The 18443-nt window shown below is 51.1% G+C and overlaps 2 protein-coding genes across 2 annotated transcripts in view; one reads left to right on the top strand and one right to left on the bottom strand.

The window, feature by feature from the left end:
* Positions 1-8069, top strand: part of LOC128722791 (rab3 GTPase-activating protein catalytic subunit-like) — a 74164-nt gene extending 66095 nt beyond the window's left edge. The window contains exons 3-5 of the mRNA XM_053816473.1: positions 6564-7767; positions 7836-7924; positions 8003-8069. Coding sequence (XP_053672448.1) covers positions 6564-7767; positions 7836-7924; positions 8003-8069 — 1360 coding nt within the window. The remainder of the gene's footprint in view (positions 1-6563; positions 7768-7835; positions 7925-8002) is intronic.
* A 2644-nt stretch (positions 8070-10713) lies between these two features.
* Positions 10714-18443, bottom strand: part of LOC128722789 (dual specificity tyrosine-phosphorylation-regulated kinase 2) — a 52807-nt gene continuing 45077 nt past the window's right edge. The window contains exons 6-11 of the mRNA XM_053816470.1: positions 16358-16496; positions 16103-16274; positions 14180-14323; positions 13814-13943; positions 12978-13207; positions 10714-11107 (exon numbers count right to left, since the gene is read on the bottom strand). Of these exons, the coding sequence (XP_053672445.1) occupies positions 10728-11107; positions 12978-13207; positions 13814-13943; positions 14180-14323; positions 16103-16274; positions 16358-16496 (1195 nt within the window). The 3' untranslated portion in view covers positions 10714-10727. The remainder of the gene's footprint in view (positions 11108-12977; positions 13208-13813; positions 13944-14179; positions 14324-16102; positions 16275-16357; positions 16497-18443) is intronic.

Below are 18443 nucleotides of genomic sequence, written 5' to 3'. Positions count from 1 at the left end.
GGGCGCTTGTTAAAATGAAGCAGGTAAACAACAACAACAAAAAAAGAAAATCTCACCCCGCCAGCGTGCACCGTTGTTTGACCGGTGAAGATGATGCCATTATACAATCGAACAAAAAGGCAAATGAAAACAAAAAATATGCAAGATTAGCGTTATATAACGCGGCCCAATCAAGCGCATTCCGATAAACGAAAACAAAATAATGTGTTTATGTTTTGGATTCCTGCGCGGCTGAGCACAACAAAATGGAAGGAGTTTTTCTTCGTTAATAAATGTGAACGATGCTCAATGATGAAGCCATTTGCTCCCTCCTCCTGTGTGAGAAGGTTGCCTCCAGCGGGATAAGATGTGTGGGTAATAATCTTCCCCTGATGGGCTTTGGATCTTCCAGTGACGCACATTTTACCCGCGGGCTTTTCCACCCCTTTTTCCCTGCATCAAGCTTGCGGCTAATTTTAAGCGCCACTTTCAACCGGCGGCCCAAACATTCGCGAAGGCGTCTGGGAAAGGCATTCCGATTTCTGCCGCACGTCCGGAAATTCCTCCACTGGAAATGGGGATGACTAGGCGCGCTCCATCTCATTCGTGTACATCCCCTCCATTTAGTTTCTGTTTCACTCGCACACGCCCTTTTCCGGCAAATCGGTGTCATTCCCGGTGAATGAACTCCACGCTCGTTTGCTCTCTCACTCTCACTCACCAAACATGGTGGAACTTTCCCCATGCAAGCCGAATGAACGACAACAAATCGGTCGCGTGCCGCCAGCCACAGTTCGAATGAACACGTACCACCCACCGTGGCACCATTTTCCCACCGGAAGGGGGAAGCTTTTTATCAGCGACCTTTTAGCCTTGCCCAAAGCTTCGCTACCATCGCTTCGATCGTGCTGTGTGGGCGAGAAGAGAATTGATTAGCTGCCGATGGCGGTGAGTAAACGCGTGCTCGGCCGTAATGGTCGGCTGCGAGCGGGATTTCCGTTGGGTGGGATAAGGGACGGTACCAAAACGGGAATGCAGATTTCCGAAGAAGGCAATAAATTTTTCATTAGAACATTAAATCACAAATTAATGAGCTCTCTTGGGCCGTCGTTCTGCGTTGGGTGCGACCGTTTGGCGGGCTTGGCGTAATTTGAATTTTGCCACCGCTTGCGCTTTTTACCACCCAAAAAAGGCCCTCGACCTCGACGTGCCCATTCGTACGGGAACAAGAGGGGCTCACACAAAAGGGCTTTCAATTCGCTCGGTAGCTGCTGATGGTGAGCTCGCGAAGGATGAGCTTTCGAACGAGACAAAAAAAAAAATGACGCAAACGAGTAAAACAAAAAAAACCATCATTGCCAAATTTAACGCCACCACAAACAGGACGAAACGGGAAGCAAGCAAACCACCAGGACCACCTCACACCCCGCTGGGGCGCGGATCTGATCGAAAAGTCACGAATCATTAATTACGTCAGGCGCAAAACCGGCTGCGTGTCTTCAAGGATACGGGGCGGCACCGTCAGGATCGAATGGAACCAAAGGATCTGGGGAAGAAACCGGGTGGGAGTGTTTTTGTTCTCGTCGCTTCGGTTTCGAGATAAACCGCGGATTGACATGTATGTCAGCTGCCGTCGTAAATCGTTCACCTCGCGCGTGTGCGGCTGATTAATGGCGCTTCTTTTTTTTTTTTTGTAGAGCGTTTGGTCTTCTTCTCGCTTCTGCACGGATCTACGACCTTCCGGGCGTCAATTTACATGCCGCCACCGTGCCGAAAAAAAAAAACAAAAGGAGAGCCCTTTCCAAACCACAACGGCGTGTCCTTTCCCGTGAGGCGCGCGATATTGGCCAAAGCCTCCCGGAGGCGGGCGGGCTTTATATGTGCGATCCTGGCAGGCGGTGGCGATCTAATAAATTGCGTCTCCTAGCAACGAGCAGGGAGAGTAGGCCTACTTTGGTGTGGGGGGGAGGGGGAGGGGGCGAGCGAGAAATGGTTAATAAAATTCTATACCTTGCTTCGTTGGGGCCAGGAAGAAACCGTCAGAACGGCGCGCGTCTTGTGCGGGGCCGGCATTTTCCGCGCAGAGGTCAATAAATCATTCACGTTCCATTAGGCAAGTGGCTCCTACACCCACACACCCACACATACAACCGAAGACTGGGTGGAACGACACACCCGCTGGTGACGTCAGAAGCAGCACGACGCCCCCGGTTCGGTGTTTTTTTTTTTTGGGAAGCGACGGTACGTGACCTCCGAGGGTGGGCGAAGGAACAGACGAAACGTCACACGGACGATACCCACCGGAAGTCACCCCAGTGCAACAGGGGGGAGGGGTGCAAAAGGACGGTTGGGGGGGGGGGAGGTTTTTTTTTGTATTCGAAATGGCATATCCTATCCGGGATTAGATTGTTGGCTTTCGCTGTGCCCTTTTTTTTTTTTTGAAGGAAAGCGAACGACCGGCGGTGAAGAATCTCCCCGTGATCTGGGGCGGTGAAAACGGGGAATTTTAAAGCACACCGCCACCCACCCACCCCCACACACAGAAGACGAAATGGTGGCGGAAAAATTGGTTGGATTGGGTGGGGGGGGGGGGGGAAACGACGTGGTAGTGAGAGAAAATATATACAAACAAAATTAGCGTCCGGATTCGGACCGAGCGGCTGGACATTTCCATTTCTGCTCACGTACGGGGTCGCGCGAGCATTCCTTTCGGTTCGGGAGGACGGGGGTGGGTTTTTATAGGGCGCCAGGGTGCGAGGGGCCATTCCAAGGCGCGTGGGGTTGGATAATTTAGGACAAGGTAGCAGCAGAAGCAGCACCAACAAATGCACCCGGAATTATGGTAATCTAGCGCAGCAGGGAATCGCCGGAAACGGCAGGCGCGAAGAAAAATGAAGACCTGGACAAAGCTGAAACAAAAACCGAGCGGTTCCGTTTCGAAGAGGGCCGGCACCCGTCGAAGGTAGGCAGGAAAGGAAGAGACCCCATTTGGCATTGACAAGGGTTATCATAACGAGATGAATGCTGGCTAACGGTGGGCTTGCTTTAAGAAAACAGGAAGCGAAGCTGCGATGAAAAATTAGCCGATGATGAGCGCTCGGGGGGAGTGGAAAAACATCACCGTCATGCTCGTTTCGGAGATTAGTTTTAAATACCGGTTGTTGCGGAAATATTTCACCGTCATTATTACTAGCTTTTTTTTTCTCCGCCCGGGCGCGCGCGCGCGGCAGCACCTTTCGGTTCGTTAGTTTCCCATTTTTTCTTGCGTGCTGCGCTGCGTTGTGAGTGATTATCGTTCGTTTAGCTTCGCTTCCATTCTTTCCACGAGCGGAATCGCGCGTTCTTAAACTTTTTCGTTCGATAAACATTTAATCTGTAAAACGCTCCACCGAGCGATGCAAGCGCCCAGAACGTGGCGCATTTACAGCAAGCAAAGCCACGCACATGCTAATGGCCTCGCGGCCCTTTTTTCCAACCGATCGTGGCGTCTTCGGTTCGAACGAGAAACTTTCCCTTCCGAGCCGAACCGAGGGTGCCAGATTTTATTCTCACTCATAACCCCCGTCCCCGAAAGGAGGCGGGGCCGTCGTGTGGGTTTATGCTGTGTAAAATTATGCTGCCCGGTTTCTTCGCCCTGTGTTTTCGGGCGCGTTCTTTATGGTGTTTTAATTGACTAGTGTGGTTGGTGCTGCCGGCTAAGAGGGGTGGGAACTTCTGTGGAGGGGGCACCCCAGCACGGAACAGCCCGTTCGCGGAAGGAAGTCATTTTGCGAAATGGTAATGTCGTACCAGCTGTTACAGACACGAACGAGCCACGGACACGAGGCTGTCGGAAAAATGTCGTCCAGTGCCTCCGGCTTTTCCTAAGCACAGTATACGCACAACCCACCCCCTAAAAGGCCCCTTTCAACAAGGCAGGCGATGGATGTCGTCGTGTTCGACGCGACACGACAGCCGGCCAGCCCTCTAATGCCTCAAAGCGCCTAAAACCGCAACAACCATTCGGATGGCTTGCGGCTGGGAAGCTGCTGTTAATTGCAGCCGCCGGCGTTGTTGCTAATGGTGGCCGAATATACTGGCCCGTCTCGGTGCGTTTGTCTGTCCAATGATCCGGACAGGCTGGTTGGCGCTTTGTTGCGAATCCGAGAACCTGTTCCTGGGGAGAGGAGGCTTAGCTAATTCTTCGTCAGCTGCATAATGCTTGCGCAGTATCTGAAGAGAGTATCGCAAATGTGGTAGAATAAGTGCGAATGCTAATCATCTTGTGGTTGGCGTTGGGGTTTTCTGTCATTTGCGAGGCTGGAGAAATGTCTTTCACGAACAGCTTGAGGGCTAGAATTAATATGTTATATAAGCGGGTATTTAGTCGGTCCTTCACTGACGTCAGAATCATTGCCTACTATGGTGTGGTTTTGACATTTTGACTGAGCCAATACCACTGCAACGGGTTGCTGCGATCCAAAACACCTCCCGGGGGAATCCAACAATCCCAACAATTTACTCGACGTATTAAAATAATCAGGCTTGCGAGAAGAAGAGAAGAGAAAAAAAAACAGAAATAAAGATTTCCTCCCACCACCTGAGGGCCACATTAGCGAGAGTGTGGAGTTGGGGTTAGCAATTTTCCCGCCATCCTACTTCAGGTGCAGGTCAGTGACCTGAAAGAGCACACAGAGGCGTTCGCTTCCTCGCCCCCGCAGTGGGTGATTTACAGGTCGCGGTGTGGCGAGGTGAGTAGCAGGCGCAAAAGAAGCTGGAGCGTGGATTGTGGCGTGCGAATGAACTTGAAAATGTTCCGCAACTCTCGTCCGGGATCGCCGCAAGGTGGCCGTGCTCATTCGGCAAAACCTCGGGCCGGCCATTCGCGGCTTCATCGCGCCCATTTCGCAGCAGCAAAAAGGACCACAGGAAAGCGGGTTGAGAGCGAGCGAGCGAGCGAGAGAGGCTCGAAGAACCGAGAAAGGTTACCAGTATATTACCATTATTTTCCAATTGTTTTTCCCCGGCAATTCCTCGACGCTCGTCAAAAAAGCTGCTCCACCAGAAACGAGCGCCACACAATCGCAGCCCCATTCCATTTGGGGGCAGTTCGACCCCGAAAAGAACCCAAACCACGTGCCACGTAAGGCGTCGCAGGTCGCCGAACGCGGGTTGTTGAAGGAAATCACCCTTCATTAAATTGACACACCACTTGCCACTTGGTGGGGTTTGGTGTTTGGCCAAAAGAAAGCCGTCTCGTCCGATGGGGGTTTGATGTTTTCACGCCGATACGCGAAGCCACGAGACCCGAATTGCACCAAACTGCAATTACCCGGCGCCCTCCCGGGTCTCTCTGGATCCCTGGATTTTTTTCCCTCCCCGCCATCCGAGATGGTTGGATTCCCTTAATTGAACGTTGAGTGAAAACCGTCACAGCAATCAGCGTGCGTTGTGGTTGCTTATCACTGCACCATCGCTGCACCGGAAAGAGCTTATCAGATCGCGCTGAGAAGCTGAAAAATTGTGAGAATTGAAATGGTGGATTTGTGTGGTGGTTGGGGCACACGATGTGGCAAACACCGACAGAAAGTGCATTATTAACAATGTTTCACAGCTGATTTGGTCTCATTAGTGCAACTGGGAACTTCGAACAGCAACCACAACCACACGGAGGTTGTTTTTATATCAATACAGCTCTGCAACATTAGAACATGCACTTGATCTGTTTTAAAGGTTATGGATATGGATTTAGATTAAATTGCAGGATTTATGATCCTTTTTTGCTTGAATAAATATTGCAAAAGTACACCAAAAAGCATGACAACGCCCGACAAACGGGAGCGAACTCTTTATCACCGTTCAGAAACAAAGCCAAACGGTGCTGTTCGGATGTTTCTGCGATCACTTCCCTCCGCATACGCAGCGGTGAGCAATTTAGGGTGAATTTCCTGCGAAAAGGTTTCGCTAAACGTTGCGAATTACGGCACCCTAGAAAATCCGCGTGCCGCCAGCCAAAAGCAACGGTCATTTCAGCTCCAGCGCCCAGCCTCGAACCTTAAACGGGAGGAGGGCCCAGAATTCGCTCGGCCAGCCCAGCCAGCCAATTCGTTCCTGCTCGCTGCATCCCTCGCTCGATGCTTAGCGATCCTTACCGCTCGATCGAGCGCCACGGATTCGTGTTCTTGTCTCGCATCCCGTTCGCGCGGTGTTCGCGCACGTAAACCGTAATGGCCACTGTCGGGGGAGGTGGGTTTTAAAGCTGCAACATCATCTGATATGATTGTTTCCCTTCGGAGGCTTGGCGATCGATCGCTTGGAGCGAGCCTTCAGAACGATTCTCGTATGTAAATCTCGACACGTTCTGGGTGGAGAAGGCGTTGTTGGTTACCACCTCGCCTGGGTTACCACCTCGCGGGTATTTTGTTGTTCTAACGTGCTGCTGTTTCTGGTTTCTGGCCGCCCCTGGGAGCCACCAAACGCGCTTGCCAGCTGTCGTCGTACACACACGAGAGCACAATTAGATGGGTTTTTTTTTCGTGCCACTCATTCTCATTCTTTTCTTTTCTTTTTCTTTTTCTTCCACCGCTTCTTTCTTCGACCCACAGCGTGGCCAGTGGATTTCCCGACTCACGGACCTGCCTGTTGCACCAGAAGCTGCAGATGCTGAACGTTTGCATGGAACGACGCACGCTTCGTGACGGTGGGCTTCCATTTGCGATGCATCCTGCCAGAGGATCAACCACTGCCAGCACCACGATCGGTGATCAATCGGACGAGGAGCAGTTCTTCGATTGTTCGGACGACGAACAGGAAGCTGGTTCAGCGAAGGCTGAACCCGTTGGTCGACTGTCCCGACTCGGTACGATGCTGCTGGTGGCCTCCGACGAACCACTCTACATCCCGATCACGCAAGAACCCGTCCCAAAGACGGAGGATCAGCTCGAGGATGACGCCGAAGTGATGCTGAAGCTCGGACCCGGCAGTGACCTTTGCACGCAGATGATGAGCGCGTCGTTGCTGTCCGATATGGAAAGTTTCCGGGCGGCAAACCCGGCTGGACAGCTGGAGGACTTCATACGGTGGTACAGCCCGCGCGATTGGATCGAGGACGAACCGGTTGACGAGCAGGATCCGTTCGGTCGACGGGGTCATCTGAGTGCAAGGATGCTTATCCCTGGGAACACCTGGCAGACGGTGTGGGAGAGTGCTCGAGCCGTGCCGGCCAGGCGTCAAAAACGCTTGTTCGATGACACGCGTGAAGCTGAGAAGGTGCTGCATTTCCTGGAATCCCGCACGATCGGGCAGATTGCGCAGCTCACGATGGCGAGCCTGTTTCACGTGGCGGTCCTTACGGTGACGAGTGTTTCGTCCTCTGAGCGGGATACCGTGCCACAGTACGAGGAGATGCTCGAGCGAATCAAGACCGTTTGCTGTCGGTTATCTCGTGAAAATTGGACCACGGGTGAATCGCAACCCAAGGGAACTGCTGCTACAGCTCGGTTGGTTAACTCGCAGACGAAATACGATCAACAGCTGCTCAGTGAGCTGATGCAGCTCGAATGCGACGTCACGCAGGCTCGCAGTTTGCGGCGAAAGTTGTTCCCCACGGGCGAAAGCTCACCCGAGACACCAGCGGAGTGGCAGGCGAGCTTTATACGGGAGTTGATGAAAGCTCGCGAAACGCCGCTACCAGAGGGCGCTAGTGGTGCGGTGGCCGTGAGCTTGATGGGACTGTTTGTGGAGGCGAAACGGGCAGCCAACGAGCAGGGTGGAGGTGTTGAGCCGCGGTCAACGGTTGGGAGCAGTGTGGTAAGCATCCTTGTTGCATTCCCATCGGTTCGATAGGAGTCTAAGGCCTCGTTTCTCTCTTTTTGCAGTCGCTGCCGGATCCGATCGAGAAGCAATTTACGCTGAGGCTGAACGGACACACCGTGAGCAAGGGACCTGGATCGCCACAGTTTATGAGGTGTGTATGCGAATGATCCTGTTTGGAACATACATGGCCTCGTTTCTAATCGATTTCGTTTCTGTTTTACATCCCCAGAGCAATCCTTACGCCGCAGGAGTTTCGGCTGTGTGGCGCGTTTAGCCGAAACACCACATTCTACTGAGCTGTCTGCTGCCGGATAACGAAGCATAAATTCCGAGGACACAGGAGGATCATCGTTCTACGAGCTCCCTGAAACCTGCAGCTACTGTTCGTCAATTTCAATCAATTTTGCGTTGCCAATGTCCTTTTGGCACCAAGCATGAATAAACAAACGTTACTAGATGCGTCAAACGTACGATTTCACGTGTAAAACTGTATGCTTCATTCAAATATAAGCAATAAATACGTTCGTTCAATCCTCAAATGGGCAGCATTTGTCTTTGTTTTCACTGAGAAATCTGCATTGAGAAAGAAAAGATGGTTCGTTTGTAGAGATGTGCGCGGAAAACTCCTTTTCCAATTGAAAGAAAAATCATTTTTGGCGAACATAAATAAATAAAATCATAAATGAAAGTAAACAAATGCAAACGGTGTTTATTTTTATCGAAAGAAAGCAAAAAATTTCATCCAGAAAAAGAAAGAAATCGTTAGTTTCGTTCCCGTTAAAGACGCCGTCGATTTTGGTTCGATTGCCACAAAAAACCTATTTTCAAAGAAACGAATTTTGGCACGCAAAACCAACCACAAAATACATGAAATACCTGGAGAACATGCTCCGAAGAGGTTGCAGGCCAAATAAACTCCCCCTCCGTATGCACTCTAACCAATCACCATGGCCAAAAAGCCCAAATCGCAAAAAGCTCCACGCCCACCACGCGTCAATTTCGATCGTCGCCAAAAACTCAAAATTTGGTGTCGTTTCGCAGAGCCAAAAACACCCGCTGCGCGAATTCTCGATACCAGGAGCGCATGCTACGAGGAGGTTTCTCGCACGATCCGGCGCATCGACACTAGCGTTATCTCACTCTCGCACCGCTAGGCCCGGCGATCGGCCGGTACTGTGATAAGCCGATTGGACACGACACCCACTACACCAATGGCGCGTGCTGGCGACTCGTGCCGTACCGTTAGCGACCTAATCCGCTCTTAAAAATGGCGAATAAAATTTAGCACGCACGCCCCTCGTAATTGTCACCATTTCTCGCGGTTTAATTCTCACCAAACGCACAAACAAACGCCCTTTTTCGTACAGATTAATGAGTTTAAAACTTTATTTTTTTTTCCTTTTTTTGTTCACTTACTTACGAGTACCGTCTATTACGAGTCTCTCGCCCTGCCATCGAGTTTGCTTTTCCCAGTCTCTCCCCGTTCTGTTCTTCGTGGCACTGTTTGTGCGCCCCACCCATGGCGCCCACGAGCCCAACGAGAGCCATTACATGAATGTACATTAAAGTAAACGCTACGCTTTCGGGGTTTTTGTGTGTGTGTGAGTGTGTGTTTTTTTTGTTGCCAGCTTTCACTCGTAATACAGTTTCCTTTCGCACACCGGAAAGTAATAAAGATAGGCGGCTTCGATCGCCCTCGCTCCTTCCCAAACATCGACTGGTGTAGAGTAAATGGTGTGTTATGCACATAATTATTGTTTCCCGGTGCTTTCGCACATACACCCTGTCCCAGGTCCTTCCGCATCCTTTCTGAGGGTTGGGGCGTGTTTTTTTTCCTGCATCGCCTGCGCTAACATAATGGCAGCTGACTGAGAAAACGAAGCGCGCGGGGAACCCCTGATCACGCCGTATCCCATATCCGGTGTAAGCTCTTAGACCGTATGCTTTTAGGCTTCTCAACTGAACGGAATCAACAATCAAACACAGACAAGAGAAAAACAGCGATCCGCGTGACCGCGATACCTTAAGGATACGAAAAAAAAAAATGGAGAACGTTACTTACGGATTAATGATTAGTCACTAGCTTTCGTTCGATTCGTTCTGACGCCAGCATCGCCCACCCACCCCAAAACCCATCCGATTCGATTCATTTCCGCGGCCCTATTCCAGGACGGAGCACCGGATCCCCCCCAAAAGGACTCTTCTTTGCTCCTCCTGGGGGTTGGCGTCCGATCACTAATACGACAGGTTATGTTTTCCTGGTTCTTTTTACTTTACTTCTAGTAGATTACCACATCATTGTTATACCGTAATAAATATATATATATGTATGTGTGTATGTACGCACGTACGTGGCTGCGTGTATGTATGCATGTGTATATATATAAAGAATACATCTGTCCCTGCGCTACTACGTCGTCTCTCTATCTGTCTGTCTCTCATCACTATCGCTCTAATTTGATTCGATTCGGTCTAGGATTTTCTACACAGGGGAATTTAGCAAAACGTTATTGTTCTGTCGTCTACCGCCTACAGCCCTACCAGTCCTTCCAGTCACCCCTGAACGGACCCTCATTAGAACACCCCCCGGGGGCTAGAAAATAAAAAGAAAAACGGAACAGCCAGACCTCCACTACGCCGTGTTGGGGGTCCACTAGAAATTTTGCTCCCCACACCGCCTGAGACTGAGAGACCCCCTCCCCCTCCCGGGGACGTTACGCTACTCTACCTACACTGCTTAGGTTTTAGTATTCGTTTTAGAGAAGAGTGTCGCTACTCGCTACTCGGAAACTTTTCCTTTTCTTTTTTTATGTTTGTTTGTTTGTGTGTCACAGTCAATCGTCGGCTACGCGGAATCACAAATGCACGCGCGGCAGGATGCTCGCATTGCTCGCACTCTAGATAAGCCCGATGATTTTGCCGGTATCCTTGCCGGCCCGGGCGAGCGTCTCATGTCATGCGCGGCCAAAAATCGCCGACACATCCCCGGTACTTTGCGAGTGTGGCATCGCACCCCCATGATGGTGATGGTGATGGTGCGCCGATGACGTCGAGGACACGTACTTCGAGGATGCACCATTTATTGTCTGCATGCTGCCACTGGTGGGGGCGTTGTTGTTGCCGCTTCCACCACTTCCACCGCTACCACCACCGTTATGATGGTGCGGGTGTTGATGATGGTGTTGCAGGCCGTGTCCAAGTCCATTGTTGTTGTTGTTGCTGTTGGTGGTGGTGGTGGTGGCACCGATGCTCGTCAACCCGGTCGCGGTCACCTTCCGGACGTTCGTCAACCGGTGCAGGGAGGATTGCTGTTGTGCCGTTTCGAGATCGGTTGCTGAAACACAACGTAGGGTGACGGTTAGATTGGCGTTTGCTTGTTTTGCGGACATTGGAAGGGGGTTGAGAAAAGGGGTGGGTGGATCGCATGCACATGAGAAAGGTAGGTGAGAAAGGTTCGAGAAAGGGGACCTTTTTGCATGACGGCACCAAATAGTAGGGGCGGTTAGTACTCGAAATGGGAGTATGGCGAAACGACGGCACGAATGTGGGACGATCGATGAGCGAGCGATCGACGAGATGCGAGAACGGAAACGAAACACACTAGATGGACGCACGACGAACAGGAAATGGGGCCCTTCTGTCTTTCCACGCACATGGATGAGGAGATGCTGCGAACATGCAATCGTGAAAGAGGACAAAACAAAACGAATACCTCCTTGCCGTACCTTTGGGGGTCTCCTCTCGCGGAGAACGAGACGTATTTAGTCTTCGACTGTCGAGTGAGCGTCGAACGGAGTTTGCCGGCGGAGGCAGTAAAATAAACGGATTGTAAAAACGTCAGACGAGAAGGTGATGGTCTGTTTTTTTTTTAGTAAAAATTAAAATTCTTCAAAAATACTTCAAAACTACCGACGAGCAACGTGTGGTATAGTTTTTTTTTGTTTTACTCGAGCGAACTACTGGGGACAGTGGTTAGAGCAAGGGTCCTGAACCTGGCTGTGAATGCGTCGGAATGATATATCCCTTTTACCCAGCATGAGAAGCGCGTTTTTTTTCTCTCTCTCTCTCCCCCATCGGCACTGTATCAAGCCAAATTTTAAGCAAGCAAATTTCTTACGTTTCACATTGCATCACCAATCATAATTCAGATTCTAACATGTGTCCAAAAGTGCCAGCTTCCAGCAGGTCTAGAACGGGGAACGAAGGAACGTGTGAAGGATCAGGTGAAGATCAACATGATTTAGTTCGATACGCGGGTTTATTTTTCCGAGCTCGCGCAGGCTCACGTGCAATGGCCCAACGCGTCCATTGAATGAACGCCCAGCAAGCGACGAAAAACGAAACACATTTACTTCACAGCAGCAAATTTTAGTACAACGATCGCAAGCGCACAAATGAGCGTTCGCACCATGCATGTTAGTAGGGGGTTACTGCGGCGAAACGATCATAGACGAAAGCCCGGTTGAAGGACGAAATGGAATCCATGATATCCTTCCAAATTGATGAACACGATCAGATGCAAATCTCAGAGATCAGCAAACTAACCTGAGTGGAAAAGCGCCCCAAAGCTCAAACCAAGCAGGTCGAAGCAGAAGTACAAGGAAGCAGCACACACGAACTCAGAGGTCTCAAAAAAGGAAACAAAAGCATCACAAGGTCCTAGAGGGTACGCCGGTCGCCCCGAAAGGCCACTCATTTCTCCTTCTGCTTATCGAATATGGAAATCAGATCCTTCACCGTGGTGCAGCTAATGAGTAGTTTGGTGAGGGGTTGCTTCTGAGAGGCAGCCGTCGACGGTGCCTTATCTTCAGGGTTGGTGGCTTTGTCGCTAGCTTTACCTAAATCGGAGCGCACGCACGGAATCGTGTGGGAGGGAAAAAGGATATCGGACAAAACGAAACGCAGTTGCATTAAGCGGCACACGGTAAAAGAGGAGCAGAGCAAGACTAAACAGGACGAAGTAAGGAAGAGGAAACATGCACAAGTACGTGTGCGTACTAAAGGCGCGTTGCCAGCGCGTACGAAGGAGCCAGTGCTCGGCTAGGTGGCTAGGGGAGTTCAGGGAGGATCAACAAATACGAACACACACACACGCAAGCATAGTATAATAAAATCGTTGATCGCGATCAGATCGCGTGACCAATCAACGGAACTAAAACAAAAAAAGAAAGAGGAAACACCCCGAAAGCGTTACGATGCGTTACCTTTGACGCGCTCTTTGGTAAACCGCAGCGTGCGATTGGAGGGAGTCTTTATCTCTGGCAGGATGGTGTTTGGTGTCATTGGCTGAGATCGTTGCTGCTTGTGAAGAAAGTTTAGCTGCGTGTCGCTGCTTTCCTTGGACTTCGAGCCGAAGTACGCCTTCGAGGCGCTCATCTGGAGCCACTCGTGACGGGCCGCCTGTTCCGGTGTCATGCGCTTGTGAGGATCCCACCTGAAAGGGTAAGTAGTTGGTCTAATTAGCAAAACAAAAAAAGGATCCGTTTTGTAAAACTAGGTCTTTGGTTTTAGTTTACATTTTAATTTCCCACAAATGCACGCGTAAACTTTACTACAATGCGTCAGTTTCCAACGGGAAGTTTTCCGAACGATGGGTGGGGGGAGGGGGGAGTTTTCCACAAACAAAAGCCACCCATTCAAAAACCGTTCGAATTCTTCGCGTTTCACGTGGCACGCAAAGCACCCAAAGCGTCCGGAGCCCAACTCCGGAAGCCGTGGGTCGCGCCAAAACGCGATAAATACTCACTGCGGCAGGCCATTTCCCTACGAGGCCACCGGGTCAGCAGCGGGTCTCGCCGGGAAACGCTTAATCCCGCTGACACACTTGGGCACACACGCAAGGGCACAAACGCGCGTGTAAACTTAGCCCAATGGCCCCCGAAAAAAAAAGGGTACGAAAAAAAACCCTCCGAAACACGGGGAAAATCGCGCTCAAGAGCGCGTGTTCTGGGCTTCCGCTTGGACCGGGCCGTAATTATGGAAACGATTTCCCGCCCACGCCACGTTTTTACTTCGGCAAGCGAACGCTCAGGATACGTACTCCAAACATTTGCTGACGAAATCGATGAACACGGTATCGTTGCAGCGGAGCGCCTGGGACAGCGTCTTCGAGCCCGGTTTCCTTTTGCGTCCCTTCGAGTTGGTTATGCACCGCGGTACTCCTCGCGAGTCTGAAAATGTGTATGAGAGAGGGAGAGAGAGAGAGAGAGAGAGAGAGTGAGAAAGGGTCAGAAAGAAAGTAGTAGAAAGGTACGACCGGTGTATTAATCACTCGCTTCCTTCCTAAGCGGAAGGCAAAAGCGGCAGTTAGAAATCAGGTCACCAGGGCACTAAGGCGTCCAAGTCCGTGAATTCTTTTGTTTCTACACACCACCCTGTACAGCCGCACCCCGTTTACTTTACTGACCGAAGAATAGCCGTTTCCTGGTCGCCAGCTGGAAGATCTCCTTCGACGGGACGCCGAGTATTTCCATTATGCACGCCAGCTGTTCGACTTCATTCTCGCCCGGGAACAGCGGATATCCGGTGTACAGCTCGGCCAGGATGCATCCTGCGGGAAGAGGAAGGAAGACACGTTGTGTTAAAATGAAAAAAGAAAAAAAACAGAAACAAGTGGGTTCAATAAATGGACACGCGAGGACACGTGCACTCGCCACGCGACTCCTACGAACAAGCGCTGACGCACGAACGACGCCACGTATAACTAATCTCTTGATCTATCCACCCCCCGATCCACCATGGGGAGGGTGACTTCACGGGAAAAAGGATTAACCCCTCGTGTGGGATGGGAAAGAAACACCAAACACGGTGTGAACGTTCAATTGGCCCAACCGTGCGTTCGTTCTCGTCCGCCAGTCTGCCGTTGGTGGTGTGTTGCATGTTCGATTCAATTACCCCTAAGTGGTTAGAAGCAGGGGTGTTGTGTTAAGTGCACGGATGGTTGATGGGTGATGGGTGTTTGGGAGGGATGGGGGGACTTTTCCCTCCCATCGGAGGCTCCATTTCGACGCCCGGAAAGCGAAAAACCCATCCGCCAACACTAATTGAGCAAATGCGAAAAGTGCGCCCGGATCAATCGTCGATTGACGATCCAACCCCGGCGTCGAGGTGTAAACGGCAACCCGCATGTGGTGGGAAGGATAAAGGGGACGGTTTTATGATGCACCATAAAGGCGAACCACCTGACGTGAGTGCACCGAAGGACATCCTTCCTAACCATGTGTGATCGGCACACGCACGAGCAGACACGAGCTTTACATAATCATTCGCACAAAAACTGAGCCGCTGGTGGCTTGAATGGAGCAATCCTTGCTGTCTCCGAGAAACCGGGAACGCAGGCGTGGAGTGGTGTTGCAAATGGTTTATTTTATTTCCCACATCCTCCGGCGGACGGGCATCCACATAATTTGCACGCGAGGCGCACTGCGGCACATCCGTCGCGTCCTTCGTTTCCATTCGCCGGCAAGGTTCCGCCAGCCTCGTGGGAGGTCAATCGATTAGCACCACGTGCATAATAACGCAGCCGAAAGGACGAATCCATGGGGTGCTTGCGTGAACCCTCATTCGCTTGAGTGACCGTGACGAAGATGAAAAGAGTGTGTTTATTTTCGTTTTCTCTCCACGCACACACACACACACTTGGTGAATGGACGGTTGGTGTTTGCTTTTCGTTGCACAATTTTCTACCCCATCAAGGGTTGGGAAATCATATCGATTTGCATACCAAAAACGTACGTGAAGCGATTTTCAACCTTATTATCACTCGAGGCGTGAAGTACCATGCGTCTCCATTGGGTAAGCTGGAATGGCACGCCAAAAGAATGGCACGCATGTTCACGTTGGCCGATTGTTTGCTTCAGTAATTAGCCCATCCACCCATCTTTACGTCGTAAAAAAGTCATCAAAAATGCATGTACCATCCATGTTCCTTTTCCTTCTACACCCATCATAAGCATGCTGTAAAAATTCAACCAGTACCGAGGCGCTATTTGTTTTGCCTCTCCACCACGCACGTGGGGATTGATTATTCGCTTAAATATTCATTCTCTCTCCAACACTATCCGATTAGGCGAGGTCAATTGGAAAATTCCAACGGCCCCAACCGGTTATTTCGCTTACGCTGGTGGGCGAACACTCGCCGGTGTCTACCGACCGGACGGATCATCTAAAATTCATTTCCCCATCACCGGGAATCGGGCAAAAAGGCAATCCCACTAGCAACACGAACCAGCGGGTGCCTTCAGGAGTTGGTTTGGTTTTAGGTGCCGACCTCAAGCAAGCAAAAAAAAAACAGACAGCAACCAACCAGAACGGGCCAGCGACCGCTTACCTAAGCTCCACATATCGATCGCCTTGTCGTACGGGTAGCCCAGGATGACTTCCGGTGACCGGTAGAACCGCGACTGGATGTAGGTGTAGACGGTTCGGTCCGAGAAGCACGAGCTGCCGAAATCGATGACCTTTATCGTGCTGCTGCCTCGCTGTTTCAGCAGTACGTTTTCCTGCGCGGATGTGGAACGAGAATCCCGAGAGACACAATTAGTTGCGCACAGAGTTGTGACGGGTGATGGTAGAGCGTACGTACCGGTTTTAGATCACAGTGAATGATGTCCAACTCGTCGAGGAATCTTAAGCACTTTACGATCGAGTTGCAGAACCGCTTGATGAGGCTCAGGCTGAATCCTTGATAGTTGTTCTTCTTGATCAACTCGTACAGGTTCAGGCTGGAAGGCGAAAAAAAGAGAGAGAGAGAGAAAAAAACGAAAGGAATGCCGTTGGCAGTTTAGTGAAATGCATCAATTAGGCTTAACGGCGATATTTCATGCCCGGTGCACATTTACCGGCCGGCCCGAAATGTCACCGGTAACGTTCGTTCGTGTGAACCGTTCCGGGCTGGGAAAAGTCACCCGATGTCGATGGGGCGTAAGTTCTAAATACTAACGAAACTCGTCGCGTTCCCGGGGGTGAAATTAGTAAAAACGGCCCGGAATTACGCCGCCATCGTACGCCGTAAGCTCGTAATTTTCGCATCCAACCTGTGGCAGCGGGAAAAAGCGCTCGTTGGCAGGCTTGCTTCACACTAATCACCGGCAGAACGCTGATCATCGTCATGTTTCGAGGGGGAAAAAAACGACCTCCTTGCCGTGAAAATGCCCTTCCATCTTGGGCGGAAAGTTTCAACATTAACCCGCCAAACAAACGAACGCACGCGCAGCCACACGGGAGTTGTTTGCCATTTCCCGAACCGGCTGGAGGTTCATGTTTGCTGGCCATAAGTAAAAGTTAGTTTTAATTATGTCACCGCTCCGGCTTCGTTTGCTCGATCCCGAACAAATTGCCCACCCCGATCCAGGAATATTGGCAAACAATCCCCAGTGAGAGTTTTTTTGTTTTTGAAGCAACGCTAACTCCCTCACGAGGGTTTTCACGGGCAAAAACCACCCCCCAAGGCCGGTGCCAGCTTTCGGTGGAGTTTGTTTGTGCTCATCGGTAACGGCGAAAGGCGATCGCGGCGTCACGATAAGCATCCTCCGCGTGCTTCGGCGGTAATGGTAATGGCAGCGATTGCACGCCAATGGGCCCGTAACTAATTGCCTCAAATTAGCCCACGAAAGCCCACGTTCCAGTAAGCTGCACCTGTGGGCCGTTGTGGGGTTTTAAAAGTAAATAACAAATGACACACCGGCGCGCTGCGCACCCGAAACGGTTGTGCACTCGTAATTGATCCCGGCATGCACCTGGCGTGCATTTTGAGTTGCAGTCACTGCCATGACCTTTCGACCATCGCTATCACGATCCCGAACGGAAGACACGCACCAGGTTGGCAAGGCACAGAAAGCTATGCAAGTCCTTTTCTGCGATCGCTCGTGCCATCGCCCTCATGCAAGGACGTTGCGTTCCAATCATCGCACGCTCATGTGTTGATTTATGAAGGCCATTTCGGTGCACCACCCAAAAGAGCAAAGCTGTAGGCGCGCATCCTCGGATGACCTTGCGTCTGGAACGCCCAAAGGGATTCTAAAAAAAAACGAATTTCTCACACGCGTCAATCGCGTCGGTTTGCTGCCGTTCCGGTTTTGTTCCCACGCCAATTTTGCGCCAAACCGATCGTTTGTGGGCTCCAAACTTCCTGACCGCAGTTCGCGGGCGGCAGCCCACCAAAAATAGAGCCCGCTTAAGGGCACGACGCATGGCACGTCGTGGGCCGCGATAGATTACGATACGCCATGCGAAGGCGCAACGCACCGTACGTGAGTCTATCCGAATGACGTTTATCTGATGGTCGCGCCATTCGTCGTGGCACAAAATGAGGGGTCGGGAAGAAACAAAACGAAAGAACGCAACCCGCCGGGCTGGGAACGCAACCATCAGGCACCCCGTCGTCCGTGGGGTGGAGAGAAAAACTTCGCCATTTGTGAGTGATTTTTCATTTTTAGCTACAAAACTTTGCCGTTTGGCCGCTGCGAGCAAACACGCCCAATGCGTCAATGCGTTGTGAGTCGAGCTGGCCATCTAACGGAAAGCTTTCCCACACACCCACACACACACACGCATTAATGTTGGAAGGAAAAAGGGAAAAAGTTTCCACAAGCACCCAAAGGACGACGGAGAAGTCCCGGTTTTGGGTGTCCTTTGAAAGCGCGCGTAAGCGTGCGGGTTGGGCGATTATT

The sequence above is a fragment of the Anopheles nili genome, chromosome 3, assembly GCF_943737925.1.
Source record: "Anopheles nili chromosome 3, idAnoNiliSN_F5_01, whole genome shotgun sequence".
NCBI lineage: Eukaryota > Metazoa > Arthropoda > Insecta > Diptera > Culicidae > Anopheles > Anopheles nili.
Note: the sequence above shows the minus strand (reverse complement) of the source record. Positions and strands in the feature narration are given on the sequence as shown.